Consider the following 20511-nt stretch of genomic DNA (forward strand, 5'->3'; position numbering starts at 1 on the left):
TACACGGCCAATTCATACTTATCCAGTAAATCACTACCTCTTCTGTGAAGCCTTCCATAATCCCCAGGCAGAGTCAGTTTCTTCCCTTCTGTTCCCATGGTGATTTTGCATACTTTATTTTAGTGTTTATTATATGTATTATATTATAATTTGCAGTCACGTCTATGTTGGCTCAGTTGACTATGAGCTTTTATCTGTGTATATTTCTTGTTTGATATATGGTAGGTACTCAATAAACATTTGTTCAGTTAGTGGATGAATGGTTTTAAACAAGATGAAATTAATTTCACATATAGATGTGATTGCAAAGTAATTACCAAACTAAATCTGATATTCAACCCGAAGATTTTTATTGCTTCCCTCCCCCAGTCCCTTGCAATACATGAAGCTGTGCTGTGTGTTCTCCTGATAATTCCTCTCTTGAGCTCTTTTTAGAATTAGTTCAGCAAACACAGTCTCATCATTTTCCTTTGTTACACATGTTTTGACAAGCTTGACTTGTATGTCTTCTTCATCACATTTGGCTTTGAACAAATTTTTGGCTTTTACTAAATATTGAACCTGTCTTTAAAAGAGAATTTTTTTTTTTTTCTGAACATGCCTAGGGGTATTCATAGCCTTAAGCTCCCCAAAATGGGCGACGTGTCTTCTTTTGTTTTTGAAGTTCTGATAGAGTTGAGTACATTGCTAGGCTAGAATTCTTAAAAAGATTTCTAAAACTTTCAAGCACTTGGCAACATTGTAAGAATCACCCTACAGATTCTGAAAACCCCTGCTTTGAAAGAGATGCCATTCATTTGAATTCCAGAGTTACAATGTGTTTGCTTAAAAAAAAAAAAATAGACACTTGTGATAACACCTTAAAAGATGTCACGTAAGAGAAGGAACAAAGACTACAGTGTTAACTGGAAGTGTAACACTGATGTCCAGAGTCCCTGTGACCCTGAGGTAGGCTCACAGGAGTGATCTCCTGAAGAAGGCACCGCAATTTAAAATTATTTTGGGTCCTCTTATGGTTCCTGCTGAAATGCATAATGTAGGTTTATTTATTCTATAAATGTTTTGTTGGTTTTCGTGCTATACCCACCACATAATGACGAGACGTTTTTTTCCTTTTGGGTGCATGTGAACAAAAACCAATGTCTTCTGTGCTACAGAGGAGATAGGAAGACTAGATGTGAAGAGGAATTTTCTAGGCGTGTATGTCAGTAAAGGGCCATGGCTATACACAGCGGAAAACCCTGCTCAGCTGGGTTAAACCTGAAATTAGCTGGATTTTCCTTCAAATCAAGATTATTTGTTAAAAATTATTTTACATTATGTTCACTTAATTTTTCACTTGAAACACGTTGCTTTATTTTTGTTTAGAAATACAGTTTAATAAGATGGGCTGCCTACTCACCCCATTCCATTAACATAAGGAGAGCTTTGTAGACATAAGAAGGCCTCTGTCTTCAGAAAATCAAAGGCACTGTTTATGAATCTTTGTAAAGAATGTGAAATACCAATGTGTTATTTTTCAAGATAGGCTAAATTCTGTATAAAAACTTTATGTGTTCCAAACCCAAGATGATCCTGGAAGAAGTAAAGCAAAAACTCAGAATTCAGGGCTTAATTTTGAGAACCCATGCTTAACTTTTAAATCACTGTGTCTTTACTCAAACTAAATTTTTATCTTATCTTTTGATATCACTTTGCTTATCAGATAGAGCAAGTAACAGTGTTATCATTGTTTTTCTATCTCTGACACACAAAGAGACTTGGACAAGTCACTTATCTTCCCTGAGCCCCAGTTTCCTCCTCTGCAAAAGGAGGATGTAAATTCCTGGTTTCTGAGCTCTAAAATGCTTTCAATGAAGCTAAAATTATCTACATAGTTATATACGTAGCACTCACATACACTAGATATCCTTTGTGTACATATATATGGTTCACCTATATGCAGTTCACTGGTAAGGACGTTGTTGTGTAGGCTGTGGGAAGTTGCCCAAATGTCCTTTTTTTAAACTTTTTTTTTTTTTTTTAAGATTTTTATTTGTTTATTTTAGAGAGAGAGAGCAAGCGGGGGGGGGGGAAGTAGAGAGGGACGGAGAGGAAGGGGGCAAGAATCTCAAGCAGACTGCATGCTGAGTGCAGAGCCCCACGTGGGGCTTGATCTCACGACCCTGAGATCATGACCGGAGCCGAAATCAAGTCAGATGCTTAACCGACTGAGCCATGCAGGTGCCCCCCACATGCCCTTTGGGGCCACTGTACTTACTCCCTCAGTTACCAGACTGTTGGCTGCTGATGGCGCACAGCTGAGTCCCTTCCCGGGTGTTACCTTGTGCTGATAGAAGCTGCTTGCTCAAGGTTCTGCCCCCTCCATGGCAGCCCTCATCTAGTCACTGATTATCGTGATTGATTTAGGGACACAAAGGCCCAGCTGCCTTCCCCCAAATTGGGAACCATTCCAAAGGGCCATCTAAGCTCCAGCCCCCTCCAGTAGGATCTGCTGAGATCTTTGTTCTAGCTATATTGCAGTTTGAATTTTTTCTCTGCCCAGTCCCACTTCCCTCACCCCTGAGTACATTTGTTCCCAAGATCATTCCCCCAATAAACCTCCTGCACACCAGTCTCCATCTTAGAGTCTGCTTCCCAGGGAAACTAATCTATAACAACATGCATTTCTAGAAATGGATTTATCCCTCTTTGATTTGGCTGCCATTTAAACAATGATATATCTAATGTCATGAAACAAAACAAACCTTGCTGATGACATTTTTAGCTTTATTAAGGAGTGTCCTAATAGATATGTGGATCTACCACCTGCCCAGCCATACATCTGTACGTGGTACAACCATGACACGATAGTTCACATTTTGAAAATACTTTTTATTCCTTTATAAAAAATTTTTTAATCTTGAAGAGAAAGATAAGTGATTGAATTTGGTTTCTGCAGTTGAATACTTTAGAGTCTAATAATTGAAATGTTTGGATTAATAAGAATGTACTTTATGTGAAATCTACAAAATTTTGCAGCCTTGAGGATTCAGATCTAGTCAACTCGGTGAATATATTTCAAGTTTATTACCAAAAAAAGAAAAAAAGAAAGAAAAAAGAGCTAACCCAACCCACTGTTTTCCATGGTTTCTATGGGCAATTAAGTTGTTAATTTGTATTGATACTCAGGATGTCAGGGTTGTATAAAGGGAAACATGTCCTCCATTATAGCTGATTGCTTTAATTACTATAAAAGCCTTGGTGATATATATTCACTTATTTTAAAGTTTTTCTGTTTTCTAAAATACTGTTTATTCTAATTGCACACAAAGCTTGTTTACTTTAGGGACCTTTCTATAACACTGATGCTTTTTATTCAAAGCCTGGTGGATCATGGACGTACCACCTGCCCCTGAACTATGGTTCTGGTATGAGCTGTTAATTTGTTGTTCAGTGTTTGGGTTGCCTGTGTAAATTTCTTTTCCTGTTTAATTTCAAGGCTCTTTGTTACTCATACTTCTTTTCTCAGAAGAATTACCTTGTACATGCCCGCTGTGTACCTCAGACAGAGGGAGCTGTGTCAGTACGACCGAAGGGATCCAACTCGCTAAAGAACTGGGAGCTACCTATCTTGAACTACACAGCCTTGATGACTTCTACATAGGAAAATATTTTGGAGGAGTGGTAAGTGGTAATCCCTGTTACATAAAGTCAAGTCATTTGTCAGGTTCGCTCTGTAGCTATTTTCTAGAACCTCAGTTAGAACTTTAGTTTTAAAAGCATGATTGGTTTTAACTTTGAGAAACAAACTGAGAGTAGAGTCAGGTTTTGTCAGAGTAAAATCATAATTTTATTTTTCTCTTCAAATGAAGCATTTTCTATTGTCTAATGGGATATTTTGGAATTTTCCATTTGGTGACACTGTTGTTTTTTATTGTACATTCCAAAAGCGTATTTACTTACACAAACCTGTGATGTCAGTTTTATTCGTAATCTTTATATTGTTCAGTGAGCCTTGCAACCTGAACCATTGGGCCCTGAAAGTTCTCCTTCATTCCTATCTACTACTTGAAAAGAAAGATTTTTCTTCCCCTATGTGTACTTCGGCAAGATTTTGTATACTCCTAAATGATTCAGCTCAAAAATATCCATAGAAACTGCTTATACAAATAGCTTGTTGGGGCGCCTGGATGGTGCAGTCAGTTAAGTATCAGACTATTGATTTCTGCTCGGGTTATGATCTCAGGGTCATGAGATCAAGCCCTCAGAGTCCACGCCCGCTGAGGAGTCTGCTTCTGTCCTCTCCCTCTCCCTCTGCCCCTTTCCCTGCTTGCGTTCACATGCTCTCTCTGTCTCTCAAATAAATAAATCTTAAAAAAAATACATTTGGGGGCGCCTGGGTGGCTCAGTTGGTTAAGCGACTGCCTTCGGCTCAGGTCATGATCCTGGAGTCCTGGGATCGAGTCCCGCATCGGGCTCCCTGCTCGGCAGGGAGTCTGCCTCTCTCTCTGACCCTCCCCCCTCTCATGCTCTCTATCTCATTCTCTCTCTCAAATAAATAAATAAAATCTTTAAAAAAAAATTAAAAAAAATACATTTGGGATTTGCTCGCTCTGTAGCTATGGCATTTATTGGGCCCTATAGGCATTTTGAGACCCGTCTTGGCACATAGCACCTACCCTACACTGTTAGGACTGCATGGTGCTTGGAGAGCACCATGGGGTTGTATCATGTAAGTATGAACTGACTTTGGAACTATCATTTCAACCCTTTAAGAAGTGACTCCACTCAACAGACAAATTTGGTAAACATGGATAAGAGGTTTAAACCAAAGTAAACCCTGTATTAAGCAGGGGCACTTTGAACTTCTCCATTAGTTCCTTGGCTCTTTGTCAAGTACTCTTTCTAATATACCAGTATATTCATTATGTAGATTCATGTCAAAATGTTGAGGTCTCCACAGATGACTGTAGAAAATTTCATTTGTTCTGGACAGTTACCAAACTCCAAATAAGAACCAAAGATAAAATAAGCACCAAATATAAATGGGTCTGATTTCTATCATGTATAAGTGGCTATTATTTGGCCCACTAATGTGAAGAAACATTAATAAAAATATAGCATTAAGAAAGATATACTCACAAGATTGATATCCTAATGACTGTGAGAAACTTTTGTCTTTTTTTTTTTTTACAGTGATAAATAAAAGGTAGAAAGCGTAGGAAGGTAGAGAGGACTGAAATCTAATTTTCCTGTCAAAGATACTATATTGTAGTGAATTTAAAAAAAATCTTAATTTAGTCTAAGAATCTTGCATTTCCCTGAAATATTTAGGAAACTGGGGAAAAATGATAGTTCGGTTTCATTTGTTGGAGAGGAGGGGACTGATTCTCTTGGGGTATGGAGCTCTCCTTGTTCCCTGCTCCACTTCCTGAACCTGAAATCTCAGGGTCACTCTTCCGACCGACCTGCCAACTCCCACTTTTATCTGCTCACTTCTGCTTCCTCCTCCTTGTTTCTCTTTGTTCCTAACACCTGGTGTTGCAGTTAGGGTTGGACGCGCGATAAGGATTGAAGATGTGGTCAAGGTTGGAAGAAAGGGCAGTTTTTTTTTTCCTTAAGGCTTGGTAAGAATATGGAAATAAGATCAGAATGATCCCTTTTGAGATTATTGAATAGTAAAGTACAGCTTCGGTCGTGAGTGTAAGAAATAGTGGCATTTGCAGGAATATAGATGGAGATGATAATGTCAGAGTGAAAGGAGCATTTAAAATCTTGTGTTTAAGGGTCAGGGATGAAGACCTGGGCAAGAGGGGTGTGTGCCCTGTAGCTTTAGAGAGCCCCATCTGGCCCTCCTCCAGTTGCACCCCCATGGCACAAGTTGATGGAGCCAAGGGGGTGTGCCCACCTGGAGCTAGAAGCCCTTCTGGACGTGCACCCTCCATTATGGTAGCCACTAGCCACAGGGGGCTATTTGTGCTTAAATTAACTAAAGAAAATTCAGTTCCTCAGATGCACTACCCACATCTCAGATGCTTAATAGCTACATGTGGCCTGTGGCTACTCTATTCAATAGCACAGATATTATAGAGCATTTCCATCAACACAGAACAGAGGGTTCTATTGTACAGTGCTCCAACCATGTTCCAAAACCCAGGACCCCAGAATTCTCTGACCAGTGGCACTCAGTCTGTTTCTCAGGCTTGTGCAGGCCTTTTTCCTGCATCAGTCCTCCTGAAGGTGGATTGCATTACTAGTGTGTGTGTCCCTAGGTCTGAAAGGTGGCCAAAGGATGACTACATATGAGGAATGGGGGAGGGGAGAGTAGAGTTTGGATATGTAGGCATGGATGTCTACTTATACGCATAAAGTTCCTTGAGGCATGGGATGGAGCAGGGCATGAGAAGAGAAGGGGCAGTTTTGGGGCCCAGGAGTTCGGGGCCAGTTCTCCCTGTGCTACATGAAACTCTGAGAAGTCTGAGAATTTAAATCCAAACCTGGCTGTCAAAGCAAGAGGATAGAATATCTTTTACATAATAGTTTGTTTTCTTGATTTACTTAGTTTAAATATTTGTGTATGTGGGGGACGCCTGGGTGGCTCAGTCGTTAAGCGTCTGCCTTCGGCTCAGGTCATGATCCCAGGGTGCTGGGATTGAGTCCCACATCGGGCTCCCTGCTCAGCGGGGAGTCTGCTTCTCCATCTCCCTCTGCTGCTCCCCCTGCTTGTGCTCTCTCTCTCTCTGACAAATAAATAAATAAAAATCTTTAAATATTTGTGTATGTGGTACAAGGTCTATTTGTTCTTTTGCCCCAAGCCTCACAGTGTAAGGCATAGGTCTGGTGCCGTGCAAGGATTTATTTTATTTTATTTTATTTTTATTTTTATTTTTTAAAAAGATTTTATTTATTTACTTGAGAGAGAGAGAGAGAGATAGCAAAAGAGAGCATGAGGGGTGGGCAGGGAGAGGGAGAAGCAGGCTCCCCCGCCCTGAGCAGGGAGCCCGATGCAGGACTCCATCCCAGGAACCTGAGATCATGACCTGAGTCAAAGGCAGATGCTTAACCCACTGAGCCACCCAGGTGCCCCTCAGCTTTTAAAGTAATCTTTACACCTAACATGGGGCTCAAACTTACAACCCCAAGATCAAGAGTTGCTGTGCTCTACTGACTGAGCCAGCCAGGCACCCCAAGATTTTTAATTTATAACATAAAGGATGTATTTCAATGTAATTTATTCAAGCAAAAAATAGAGCACGTGTAAATATCCCTAGTTGATATGGGCATCTGTGACATAGAGCCAGATCTGTCCTGCCTTGAGTTTCTCTAGTATTAACTGCTGTGGTTGCCCACGAGATGGTTATTGACAGTCACACAGTCGTCCTGCTGGGCTATTATTCAAGAGAATAAACAATTCCTTCTTGAATGGGTAGTTTATTTATGCTTAGACAAGGCACAGTCTGTTCTACTTGATACATTTTTTTTTGATACTTTTTTTTTAAATAAAAAATTGTTTAAAGTGTTTGCTAAAGCTTACATGGAGATGGTAATGGCATTAAAAACATTTGGCAAATGTGATTTGGGGTACCAATAATCATGTCAGATACATAATTTTGTTGAAGCTTTAATCAAAATTTGATTCATGTTTTAGTTGGAGTATTTTATGATTCAAGCCTTAAATCAGAAGACAAGTGAAAAAATGAAGAAAAGGAAAATGAGCAACTCATTTCATGGGATTAGACCACCTCAGCTTGAACAACCAGGTGCATTTATTAACCAATGTTTAGACATTCAATTGATATTTATTATAGATCACTTCACAAGTTGTGGAGCAATTGTTCCCAAATTTGAGTATGTTGAGGACTCACCTGGCATTCTTTTTCAGTAAATCTGGGGTGGGGTGTGGCATCTGCTTTTAAAATAAGTTTCCAGGTGATTCTGAAGCAGGTGGCATTTGGACCCATTTTGAGGAATACTGTCTTAAACTTGAATCTGTAGCTTCTTTAAATAATAGTGTGTGTGGTGAAGAGTTATCCTAGATTAAAGTCTAAGAGAAATAACAACCAAGTGCAATACATGAACCTTGGTTGGATACCAGTTCAATAAAAACATCTCAAAGACTTAGGGCAGTTGGGTAAAATTTTAATATGGACTGGAAATTAGATGACATGAAGGGATTGTTAATTTTTGTATGTATGGTAATGGTTCTGTGATTAATGGAAGAACGTCCTTATTTTTTGGAAATGAATATGACATTATTTAGACCTGAAGTATCTTGATGATTCCAAGTTACTTTTAAGTGGTTCAGCAGTGTGAGTGTGTGTGTAAGTGTGTATCTTGCTAGAGATAAGGCAAACATGACAAAATGTTAATTGCAGAATGCAGGTGAAGGATATGTGTGTGCTTATTGTATCATTCAACTTTTTCAAATGTTTGAAAATGTTCATAACACAAGGTTAGAGGAAAATAAAGTTAAAGATACATAAATACAATTTTTATCAAAGTTAACTTTTATCAAAAATTTTGAATAATTATATCATAGAAGTAGAGTAGTAGTACACTATGCAGACCAATTTGTTATGGAAGTTGTTTTAAAATGTAGGTACTTGATAAGTAGTTGTTAAATAAATCAATATACATTAAAAATCCGGAAAACATAAATTAGTATGGGAAGTCAATTCCAGGTTTTTTTGTTTTTGTTTTTAAATGCAGATAGATCCTAAGTGATACACAGTTTGGCTTTGAACTTCCTGGTGTGCAAAGTAAGAGGGGTGACGTGGTCTGTTATGGAGCAAACCTGCTGCTTTAAATGCTTTCTGGATGAGAAGATGGGTGGGGAATAGCCAAGTAAACAGTGGAGATAGATGATTTCTTGGTTCTTATTAATTCAAGAAGAGAAAACACCACAATTCCTCTGAGAAAGCAAAGCCGTTCATGGATTTAGCAGAAGGAGAAATTTCTCACGCGGGTCTCCGCCTGGGGTGCTCGGTGACCTAGCGGACAGGGCTTTCCAAAGGGTCCGGTCGGCAAATGCAGTCTCCATTCTCACAGGTGGAACTTTGTGCCCCTCTGTGAGGTGTCACACTGAACATTGGTTCTGGTGCTCATTTGTTCTAAGGATAGATCCTGGGCTCCGGGACATGAGGCTTTCACATTGTCCGTAAACCATTCAGGGTCTGTGAGGTGCCTTAGGCAGTGGAGGGAAGGATGAGTGGGGTGTAGTTCAGGAAAAGCCTAGCCACCAAAGTTCCTTGTTTTTATCAGTTTTAGAGACTGGAGTTTTGCTTTAGAATAAAGAAATTTCATTCCTAAAGAAGTTTGAATTCTACTGATTTAGAGGATTGTGTATCTTTCAAGCAACCCTTTACAGATAACTTTCCTTGGCTCAGCTTGGGATGAATCTAGCCAGCAGATATTTTACAGCTAGGGTCTATGATGAGGGCCTAGAGTGTGATCCTCTGTGGGGATATTCTGAATCGACTGAGGACTAATTTACCTTTGTTAGTGATCAAAATAGGAAATTGAAGGTTACATCCTTTTTTTTTTTTGAAATTAAGGACTCTAACCAACACTCTACCTGACGTGTGCTGAGGGGGAAAGGCTGGTTCTTGTTTTACTAGGAGGAAAAAAAATATTAATTTTAGGATCAAAATAAAATGATCAAGATGGTTTCAAACAATGGAGTCCCAAGACTCTGAGCCCTGGCTTTGAGGGGTTACAGTTTTAACAATTTAATTTTAACAATTTCCCCCCCCTCCATTTCCAAACCCAGGAGGAAAATGACTTCAAATGTGAGGTTAGGTTCTTCAGAACTTGTTCAGTAATTTGTTTGCATTTTTTATCAGGTGAAAGTAAGGAATGATAACCACCAACATACTGAAATGTAGTATTTGGAGAGATATTTTATTTGGGGACACACAAATAGTGAGAAGTACTATTTTATTGCTGTTAATGGCATTAGTACAATTTTCATTTGCACTTAAAAAATACTGTGTATTTCTGTGACTTATCTCAGGATAATTAATTTATGTGTGTTTATAATTAGATTAAGTTACACAAAATTGCTGTTTTCGTAGGGTCACAAATGGCCAAATGTTGGCAATTTCATGTGGCTCAACTTAATAATATTAAGAAAATATTCTTTTCTTGTGTTTAAAAGAAACCGGAAATGATTGGGTCTATAGACCTAAAGAAAAATTTGTCACTTTTATTTTCTTCTTTGAAACAGAAAAAATGCCTGTCTTAAAGGCTGAAGCATCGCATTATAACTCTGATTTGAATAATTTGTTGTTCTGCTGCCAGTGTGTGGATGTGGTATTTTACAACCCAGATTTGAAGGAAGTTGCCGAGGCCCACAAGATTGTCCTGTGTGCCGTAAGCCACGTTTTCATGCTACTTTTCAATGTGAAGAGTCCCGCTGACATTCAGGATTCCAGTATCATTCGAACTACCCAAGACCTCTTCACTATCAGCAGAGACACTGCATTTCCCGGTGCTCGCCAGGATTCTCCCGGCAACCCACCCTTACGCGTCGTCGTCAAAGACGCCCTCTTCTGCTCTTGTTTGCCGGACATTCTGCGCTTCATTTATTCAGGTATCTTGTTAAATGATTCTGGTACATTCTCTTAATTAAGCTTTTGAAAGGAACTACGCCTGTGGTCCTCAGGTGTATTGTCTAGTTTCATGTTTATTTTCTTTCTACCACCTGAGGTAAGGATTATACATGAAATAGTCTTTACTTTATATATAGGAATTGGTCCAAGCTTTCCATTTTCCTTATAAGTTTACTTGCCTTGGTTTTAAATCTACTTGTGAAAATAATAATTTCTTTTCCTACTGAGCAGATATTAGTTAGTATTTTATTTAAACAAAAATATCCAAAATGTGAAAATACGAGACTTTGTCCAGTCTAACTCTAAAGAAACAAAATTTTCAAAGTGTGAATGAAAATAAATATCTGCATCTTTTTTTAAAAGATTTATTTATTTGAGAGAAAGAGAGTGAGAGAGAGCATGAGCACGTGCTAGAGAGAGCGTGAGTGGAGGGAGGGGCAGAGGGAGAGAGGAAGCTGACTGCCAGATGAGCAGGGAGCCCAATGTGGGGCTCCGTCTCAGGACTCTGAGATCCATGACCCAGAGATCATGACCTGAGCCGAAACCAAGAATCAGATGCTTATCCGACTGAGCCACCTAGGTGCCCCAGTATCTGCATCTTAAAAGATGGCCATTTATTCACTTTTCTGTTTTACTCTTAGATTTTGGAGGGATTTGAGAGAAATTAGCAGGGTCCTTGCATTCAGTTTAGGAACTGGAAAGAGTATCTGAAGTTAGTTTAGACTGAGATCTGCTTAATTAATTTTTTTAAGACTGATTTAATTAATTTTTGACTGTTTAATTTTTTTAAGATTTTATTTTTAAGTAATCTCTACATGCAGTGTAGAGAACCCACAACCCCAAGATCAAGAGTCACACACTCAACTAACTGAGTCAGCCAGGTACCCCGACTTTGACTATTTTAGATTTTACTTTTTTTTCTTACTGCGCACTTATCTTTTTAAGATAGAGCTTATCGGGTGCCTGGGTGATTGAGTTGGTTAAGCATCTGCCTTCGGCTCAGGTCATGATCCCAGAGTTCTGTGATCGAACCCCGCATCGGGCTCCTTGCTCAGTGAGAAGCCTGCTTCTCCCTCTCCCTCTGCCCCTGCTTGCGTGCTCTCTCTCTCTCACTCACTCTCTCAAATAAAGTCTTTTTTAAAAAAGATAGAGCTTATCAATTATTTTTCTTCTTGTCCTTTTAAGTGATTGTAGCTACTATATTTTAAAAAATAGAAGTTTTATCTGAGTCCTTTTAGCTAATGCATTGAGGGTGTCAAATCTAAGTGTCCCATATAAGAATGGAAAAGAATTGACGTAAAATGATTTTTAAAGTAAGCATCTAAGTAAAAATTTTCCAAGAACTTCTCTCTTCTTTAATTTTTCACCTGGAATCATGTTCTGATGAAATATTAAGTTAAGGTCACTCCTCTGGAATGTGGCTATTTTTAGACTTCAAAATGGGGGACAGATAAGTTTATAAAGGTTTGCAAATAAAGTGCTGTTTCATATTTGTAAGAAACTTTTGGATACTCTTCAGTTGAAATAATTGATGTTAATATAAGATTTTACTTTTTTCATTTGGGCTGTGGTTATATAATTTTACTATAAGTTAAAATAAAAATTAATGGTTTTGAAAAGTGCAGTTGCAGTATGAAGATTTAAGTGGATTAAAATGTATATATATGGGGGCACCTGGCTGGCTCAGTCAGTAGAGCATGTGCCTCTTGATCTCAGGGTCATGAATTCAAGCCCCATGTTGGGCGTAGAAATTACTTTTTAAAAAACTTCAAAAAATCTCTATATATGTACATACATACACCTACATAGGAGTAGAATAGTAGTGGTGGGTCTTAAACCCATTATTCAGTGAATATTGGCTTGGAAAAGGCATAAATAACCACTCCTACAGAGCACACCAACACAGCGCCTTCAACATGGCAGGTTTTATGTCGGTTGAATTAATGAGTAGACTCTAGTAGCTGTGAATCATCATATGAATAAAGCAGACTAGTTAAACACTTCATTTACTAATAGATTATCATGTTTAAACTTTGAGTCTCACAGTTTAGAATTTAAGGCTAATTCTGAAAAACAAAAATGTTTACATGTTAAATGAAAAAAAGTCTTTAGTGATGTTTAGAGAACTGTGAAGGAAGTGTTTGGCTTTTCGTTTCAGAGATGTTACTGTTGAAATTGAGTTGTTCAGCAAGTTTACTACAATATCTATTGAATACTTTCGAAGGCACATGAGCGCTTTGAAGTCAGTTACATCCTCTTTAATAAGGTAGCAATAAAAAAGCTAGTTGTATCTCCAGTAACAGAACCTACTTGTCTTTCTTGTAGGGAATGATTTTTTTAAATTGCAAAATTAATACATGCAGATGAAAGCAAAGGGGAAAGAAAAAAAGTTTTCCTCAGTCCCCTTATGTGTTAACTCTAATGCTATTTGAAAGAAGTTAATTTATTGGGAAACATACATTAAGGAAAATGTATCTATAGTAAGCGCTGTTTTCCTCCGGCTGGAGCACAGAGTGGGAGGTGAAGGCTTGCAGGAGATGAGGCTGGCAGGCCAGATGGAAGCTGTTCATCGAAGCTGTTCTGGAATGTTAAGCATGATCAGACTGGGCTTTGGCATGCTCATCTCTGGTGATAGTAGGGGGATGGAATAAAGCAGGCAAAATAGGAGTTTAATAAGGAAGCTCCATTACTCTGGAGATCAACCTCAGGAAGGCCATTATTCTGACAACAGGTGGTTGGTGCTACAGCTTGTCCATCATTTGGACCAGGGCTTTTCAAACTTAATGTGCATGCGAGTCAGCTGGGGATCTTGTTCATGTGCAGATTTTTTTTTTTAAAGATTTTATTTATTTATTTGAGAGAGAGGGAGGGAGAAGGAGCATGAGCAGGGGGAGGGGCAGGGGGAGAAGCAGGCTCCCCGCTGAGCAGGGTACCCAATGCCAGGCTCCATCCCAGGCCCCTAGGGTCATGACCTGAGCCGAAGGCAGACGCTTAACTGACTGAGCCACCCAGGTGCCCCTCATGTGCAGATTCTGATTCAGTAGGCCCCCGGTGGGGGGGGGGTGAGGCATGAGATTCTGCATTTTATGCAGTCTCCCAGGTAATGCTGGTGCTCTAGACTACACGCATCACCTGCTCTGGGAAGAACCACGTACCGGCCACAGACGGGGGCGATAAGAGCCTGGCATTCAGTCCAGAGGCCCAGGGGAGGGCCCCGGCCTATCAGTCTCAGGGCACAGAGTCAAAATGGGGTCAGCTGCAAGTCTGACTGATGTGAGCTCTTCGGAGCTGGAGCTGGAGCTGGAGCTGGAGCTGTCGCTGCCCTGTGGTAGCCGCTGCCCGAGGGTGGGGCAAGTGGCTGCTTTGTGGCCGGGTGGAAACTAAGTGAGCCCGGGAAGAGCAGTTAGAGGCAGAGGAACATCATAGCATGGAGAGCTTGCTACAAGCCCTTGACCAGTTCAGAGCACAGACTTCCTAACCTGACACTGAGCTGTTGCATTTCTGCTCTGTTCATTCTCTCCTTGTATGTCAAGACCCAGAGAAGAGGTGGTGTCAGGTAAGAGCTGGGCCACAGGCCATTGACCTGGGGCTGCAGGGAGATCCCGATGCTTTGAGGAAAAGGAAAAATAAATGCTTTAGCAGGTACCTATTACTTATTCTGTACTGTAGAGTATAACCTCAGACTCAAACAAAAGTTACATTGTGTTTAGTTATTCTTTTTTTTTTTTAAGGTTTCTATTTATTTATTTGATAGACACAAGGAGAGAGGGAACACAAGCAGGGGGAGTGGGAGAGGGAGAAGCAGGCTTCCCATGGAACAGGGAGACCAATGCAGGGCTCAATCCCAGGACCCTGGGATCATGACCTGAGCCGGAGGCAGATGCTTAATGACTGAGCTACCCAGGCGCCCCACGTTGTGTTCAAATTATGTTAAAAAAGATATTAAAGCTGTACTTGTACGGTAAAGACAATTGTGAAAAAATGGAGAAAATTTGTTAAGAGAAGAAAAATCAATCCAATTCCTTCTCTCAAATGTCGGAACACTTATTGATGTTTTGTTTTATCCTCTAGTCTTTGTGCATAGATTACCATTTATTTAGAAAATATTTTTTTATCATGGGTGTCTGGATGGCTCACTCGGTTAAGCATCTGCATTTGGTTCAGGTCATGGTCTGGGGTCCTGGGATGGAGCCCCATGTCGGGCTCCCCGCTCAGCAGGGAGTCTGCTTCTTCCTCTCTCTCTCTCTCTCTACCTCTCACCCTTGCTCATGCTCTCTCTCTCTCTCAATAAATAAAAAAAGAAAATATTTTTCATCAAATTAAAGTTTTAAATATATATGTATATATATATATTTTTAGAGACTTCAGTAAAGACGACAGTCTTAAGGGATTTTTGGTTTGCTTTTTTTCTTCCTGCTTGTTGTTGAGCATTTTTTTTTTTAAAGATTTTATTTATTTATTTGAGAGAGAGAGAATGAGAGAGAGAGAGCACGAGAGGGAAGAGGGCAGAGGGAGAAGCAGACCCCCCGCCGAGCAGGGAGCCCGATGCGGGACTCCAGGATCATGACCTGAGCTGAAGGCAGTCGCTTAACCAGCTGAGCCACCCAGGCGCCCCTGTTGTTGAGCATTTTAAAACTTTTGAACTGAACATAGGTTTTAAGACTCAGTTACGCAGTGGTTTCTTCACAGAAGCCCTGGCTTACCCACAGGTTATGTTAGGGGGGCAGTGAAGACAGGAGCTGTTTGTACTCATGTCTATTGGGTCAGTAACACAGAGGTAGAACTCCATGACACAGCATGCTCAGGAATATTTGCTCTGAGTAAACATGGACTGAAAAACCAACTTCAGTCTATCTCCTGCTTTTTTTTTTTTTTAAACCAAATTACAAAGAATGTCTTAATTTCCTCTAAATAACATGCTTCTTTTTAATCTTTAGGAATTTGAAATTTTGTATATATGTGTCACCAGGGATGTTTGGGTCCTATATTTAGGAAGGGTCTGTTTAATGGTCTGGTTAACATAAGGTTTCAGCGTATTCTCCTATGAAAATTCCTAAATAAATAGACACAGTAAAAGTATGTGTTTTGTGTATGTTAATTTTCTACTGGGTAATAGCTAACACTGTATACTGTATAAGTACTGAAAGACTATTACTCAAAGAGAAGAAGCGAGGCCAGCAGTTTGTGGGTCTTCATTGAGTCATCCTTTATTGGCATATAGTTGTGACATTCTTACAATACTTGATAGTCTTTATGCTTGCAAATTCCTGATGCACACAATTTCAGATGGTTAGGAATTGAAATGTATGTCAGAGCCTCAAGAATTTTGCTTTGAGCTTTTCATACCACAGATGGCCCTTAGAATTTCACATCCCTTATTGAAATGCCTCCAGAGTAAATGAACACGTGGAAAGGAGCTTTCATCTTCAGCTTGCCTGGTATCTTCCAGCTCTTGGATTATTCTGTGGTATGCTCTTTTCTGCACTACCTAAAAGTTCAGCTTGTATGCATGAGTATAACATGCTCCCTAAGAACCTCAGTCAATTCAATCAGCGCTCTGAGAAGTTAACTAAATAGAAAATCCCAGTCAGTTATGCAAGATGAGTAAGTTCTAGAGATCTGCTGTACAATATCATGGCTATTGTTAACAACACTGTAACGTACACCTAAAATTCTGTCAAAAAGATAGATCACGTGTTAGATGTTCTTTTTTTTTTTTTTTTTTTAAGATTTTTTTTAGAGGGAGAGAGAGAGAGAGAATCCTCAAGCAGACTCCCTGCTGAGCGCAGAGCCTGACAGGGGCTCGATCCCAAGTCCCCGAGATCATGACCTGAGCCGAAAGCAAGAATTGGACACTTAGTTGACTGAGCCACCCAGGCACCCCACATGCTAAATGTTTTTACCACAATTAAAAAAAGGAAAAGAAAATCCCAGCATAAGGATTATTATTTTATTTGGAACAAAACCTGTCAAAGATGACTTGGTTAGCATTTCTAATTATAAGAACAGCCCAATCCTTAGAGTGCTCTGTGAACTGGTCTTTCATCTTTAGTTATTGGATCCTTTTGTGTCTATTCTGAGACAAATGAGTGGCCTGTAGGCATTTACCTGCTGTTAATCCCATGTATTTCAACTTAATTCTTGCTTTCTCTCAGATAATATTCTGAATGGAGATATTGTTTAGGTATTCGTTAATTAATACAATTTATTTTTAAGAGCTAATATCTGTTCTCCTTTAACATGTGTGAGTGTAGACAATGAAAAAATACCTGTTGGCTGCATACCACAGATCCTGGGTTTGGATCATGGGTGAAATGTCTGAAGGAAGAGCAGTGATGATCAGCACTCAGTGCACCTTAAAATCCCCTGGAAGGCTTTTAAAATGATGTCTGGGCTCCAGCCCCAGAAATCCTAATTTAATTGGTCTGGGACTGATACCTCCTTGATGGTATTTTATGAAAGATCTACAGGTAAATGTAATGCACAGCTATAGTTGGGAATCACTGGCAAAAATTCTTTTGATCTGGGTTCTGTTGGTTTCTCAGTGGTTCTTTTACTTATGACATTTTAATGTAGACCGTAATGTCTGTGTGTGTATGGGAAATTTTCTGGAGAGACAATGCAAAGAATTTATCAGATAGTGAAGAGTATGTGCCTTTAAAGTTAGAAATCCTTAGTGCCAAAAAATGAAAACAACAAACCCGAATGTTTCTTGACCGCAAACCTTTGGGAATTTGAGAAGGGAGGGGAGCCGACAGTGAAGTCAGGAAAAGAGCATCAAGGGTAGGAAGAAACAGTGGTGTTGCTGGAGCTGGCTGGCACCAGCTTGTGAGAGCCTATTGGGTTTCTCTCTTCCCAGCTCTGTGCTCCGTGATGTTGTGTCGTGTTGGTGGCTTGAAGGTGGCCATAGTGCGAGTATTTGCACCACAGAGGGAGCAAATGGCCCAGATCAGGGCTCTCCCTCCCCTGCCCCCTCTCCTCAGGATACACTGTAGCAATGATGAAGGTTAGGTGAGGGGAAGTTTAAAGATACTCTAGAGCGAGCGCCCAGTGCTACAGGGCTCAGCTGTAATGACGCCTGAGAGCCGCTGGGCTATCACTTGACTCTCCAGAGTAGCTTTGGATCTGGTTGGCTCAGCCTGGCTGCAATTGCCTGATCTCATTGGTTCAGTCATGTTTATTATGTGCTCTCCCCATCCCTGATGTCCATGAAGTCATCTGGCAAAGTTCTGGATACAGAAAGGGGAATATCAGAAGAAAAAGATAGATCGAAAAGGATTTTGAGTTACGCAGAGGTGAGAGGACTTGCTTCAAGTCACACCAGTAATTAATGGCAGAGGTAGAACTGGAGCCTGGGTCTCCCAGTTATGCCTGCCCACACTACACCTTGGTTAATTATATTTTTAGGCATTAGGACTTTCTGTAAGCCATGGGATAGATAGGGGTCATCTCTTCAAATATCATCATCAGAATTGTACTTTTGGAAACGTATCAGCATTGAGTATTGGGATTGATTGAATGAGGAGAGGGCCACTGAGGAGCAGGTAGGCTCTATGGGAGGCTGTGGTAAGCCAAGCGAGAGAGATGCTTGGAGAAAGGAGAACTTTTGCTGACCATCAAACAGTTTTGTAAGACACAGAGGAAAGGTGGGGCGCCTGGGTGGCCCAGTTGTTAAGCGTCTGCCTTCGGCTCAGGTCATGATCCCAGGGTCCTGGGATCAAGCCCCACATCGGGCTCCCTGCTCCGCGGGAGGCCTGCTTCTCCCTCTCCCACTTCCCCTGCTCGTGTTCCCTCTCTCGCTGTGTCTCTCTCTCTCTCTGTCAAATAAATAAGTTAAATCTTAAAAAAAAAAAAAAAAAAGACACGGGGAAAGGGACTGTCAGTGTAGACAGACGTGAAATGAGCCTGGGAAGAGATAGCTTGGAAGTTGGGTGGGGTGAGGACCCGGGGAGGGAGGGACCAGGTGCAGTGATCTCGCTCCAGTGCAGCGGTCAGACAGCTCCTCAGGACAGTATCTACGGCCCTTCTTCAGGTTGGGTCTGTAGAGATGGCTGTTGAACATCCTTCTCTGACCCTGACCATGCGTGAGACTTTCTGAATGCATTCTGTTCCTACTGCTCATTCTTCTACCTGATGGTAGTCACTGCCCTCCAGGATTAGTATGATTTAAGGTAATTTGGAAAAAAACACATCTGCCTTCTTAACCCAGGCAAGTAAATAATTGAGTGTAGGAAGGACTACTTGTGATGGCAACTAATATTCTGGCTGTTGCTGTCATTTTTAGGTGACCATCTATTATAAAGAGGTGACAGCTGTCTGGGAAGGCAGACTTCAGGTTTTGAGAAACACATTAGGGGAAGGCAAACTTTTTTTTAAAATGTGAGAACTGTTTAAATGTTTTAGTGTAATTACGAGGATATATATTTGGTAAAGAAAGAAAATACTAAAAGAAGGAGCAGTGCTATCTAATGAGAGATTTACTTTTGTACTTTCTGTTTTAACATAAAAATCTAATATATATTAATTTGTTTACAGGTGCTTTTCAGTGGGAAGAATTGGAAGAAGACATCAGGAAGAAAGTGAAAGATTCTGGGGATGTTTCAAGTGTAATTGAGAAAGTTAAATGCATTTTAAAAACACCAGGAAAGGTAAATTACTTTATTGAAAATCAGTTTACCTTGATATTCTCTGAATTTTAACATATATACGATGATAAATGAATAATATTGAGTCATGGGAAGAGTCAACAGTGTAGAAATATGTTTTTCTTGAGTCTATTTTTGCCATTTGAATATTTTAAACGCAAACATGTACTTCTTACTATCTCAGATTTTAATTCATGTAAGAATTAAAATATGTGTGAGTCATGTCTTTAAAATGTTGGTTTGTGAATTCCATCCTCTGAAACATTCCCCTAGAGCTCCAGGAATATGCAGTCTATGTCAAGAATGAAGGGCTGTTGAATCTATCCAGTTCAGTTAAGCTTGTTAAAGGGGATGCTTTCTCACTTCTCCGAATTTAAGTCCAAGTAGTTTTCAGGAGCAAGGCAGTTTCTCTGTGTGCCTTTTTCAAGAGTTCTGAGAAATATGTTTGATCAGCTAGACAGTTAAGGATTTGTTTCTCATCTTGTATAGGTTTAAAATTATAAACCAGGTCAACGGTTATAAAATACAGACTTTGTATACAGTCCTAAATGTGTGCATGTTCAAACTCCAGTCCCTTAGGCTGTCCAGTCTGTAAGGGCTTTAAAAATAAATTTGTTCATTTTAGAGACAACTACATTATACCCTTGAGCCAGTGTATTCTTATTTCAGATTATGTGCTAAACAAATTGGCTACAGTAGATAAAAAGGTAAGCTATGTGCAGTGCTCAGCAGAATATAGACTTATGTTAAATGTAAGAGAAATGATCATTCCTTGAGTTTTTTTTAATACAGATGACTTTGTCAATTCTACAACCTAGGTTAATGACATTTTAAGTTATATTTTAAAACTGTACAAGCTTTTAATGAAGATTTGAGAAAAAAAAACTGAACAAAGTAACATGGAATTAAGGGCAAGCCTTTTCTTATTTCTGTCACACACAGAAGCAGGTATGCAGAAGCTGTGCAGTTTTCCAGGGGATGGCAGAGCGCTAGCTCTCTTGCAATCTAATTCAACTAAATAATGCTTTTTTAGAATTGTGCACATAAACCTGCATTCTGTTTTCCGAAAGCTCTCTATATTACTTGTTTATAGACTGGTGGAAGTGTGCACCATGTATATCAGTGTTCTGTCCAAACTACTATCTTCCTATCTTTTTTACCTTCAAATTCAAGCCATGGGTGACAAAGGGATCTGTTGAGGCAGATTCATGATTGAGCGGTCTATCTATTCATACATGATATACATCTACGTAGTATTCATGACATACAAATTC

At 39.8% G+C, this 20511-nt stretch overlaps 1 protein-coding gene across 6 annotated transcripts in view; it reads left to right on the forward strand.

Annotated features, from left to right (window-relative positions):
• Window positions 1-20511, forward strand: part of RHOBTB3 (Rho related BTB domain containing 3) — a 123231-nt gene that overhangs the window by 13043 nt on the left and 89677 nt on the right. For 5 of the 6 annotated variants that reach the window (XM_064596399.1, XM_064596402.1, XM_064596401.1 and 2 more), the window contains exons 4-7: window positions 3512-3666; window positions 7631-7742; window positions 10208-10573; window positions 19128-19240. In XM_064596399.1, the coding sequence (XP_064452469.1) occupies window positions 3512-3666; window positions 7631-7742; window positions 10208-10573; window positions 19128-19240 (746 nt within the window). The remainder of the gene's footprint in view (window positions 1-3511; window positions 3667-7630; window positions 7743-10207; window positions 10574-19127; window positions 19241-20511) is intronic. The other variant, XM_064596398.1, reaches the window with a different exon arrangement.

The sequence above is a fragment of the Mirounga angustirostris genome, unplaced genomic scaffold (assembly GCF_029215605.1).
Source record: "Mirounga angustirostris isolate CCGP_5_RB_7025 unplaced genomic scaffold, mMirAng1.0.hap1 SCAF_7, whole genome shotgun sequence".
Lineage (NCBI taxonomy): Eukaryota > Metazoa > Chordata > Mammalia > Carnivora > Phocidae > Mirounga > Mirounga angustirostris.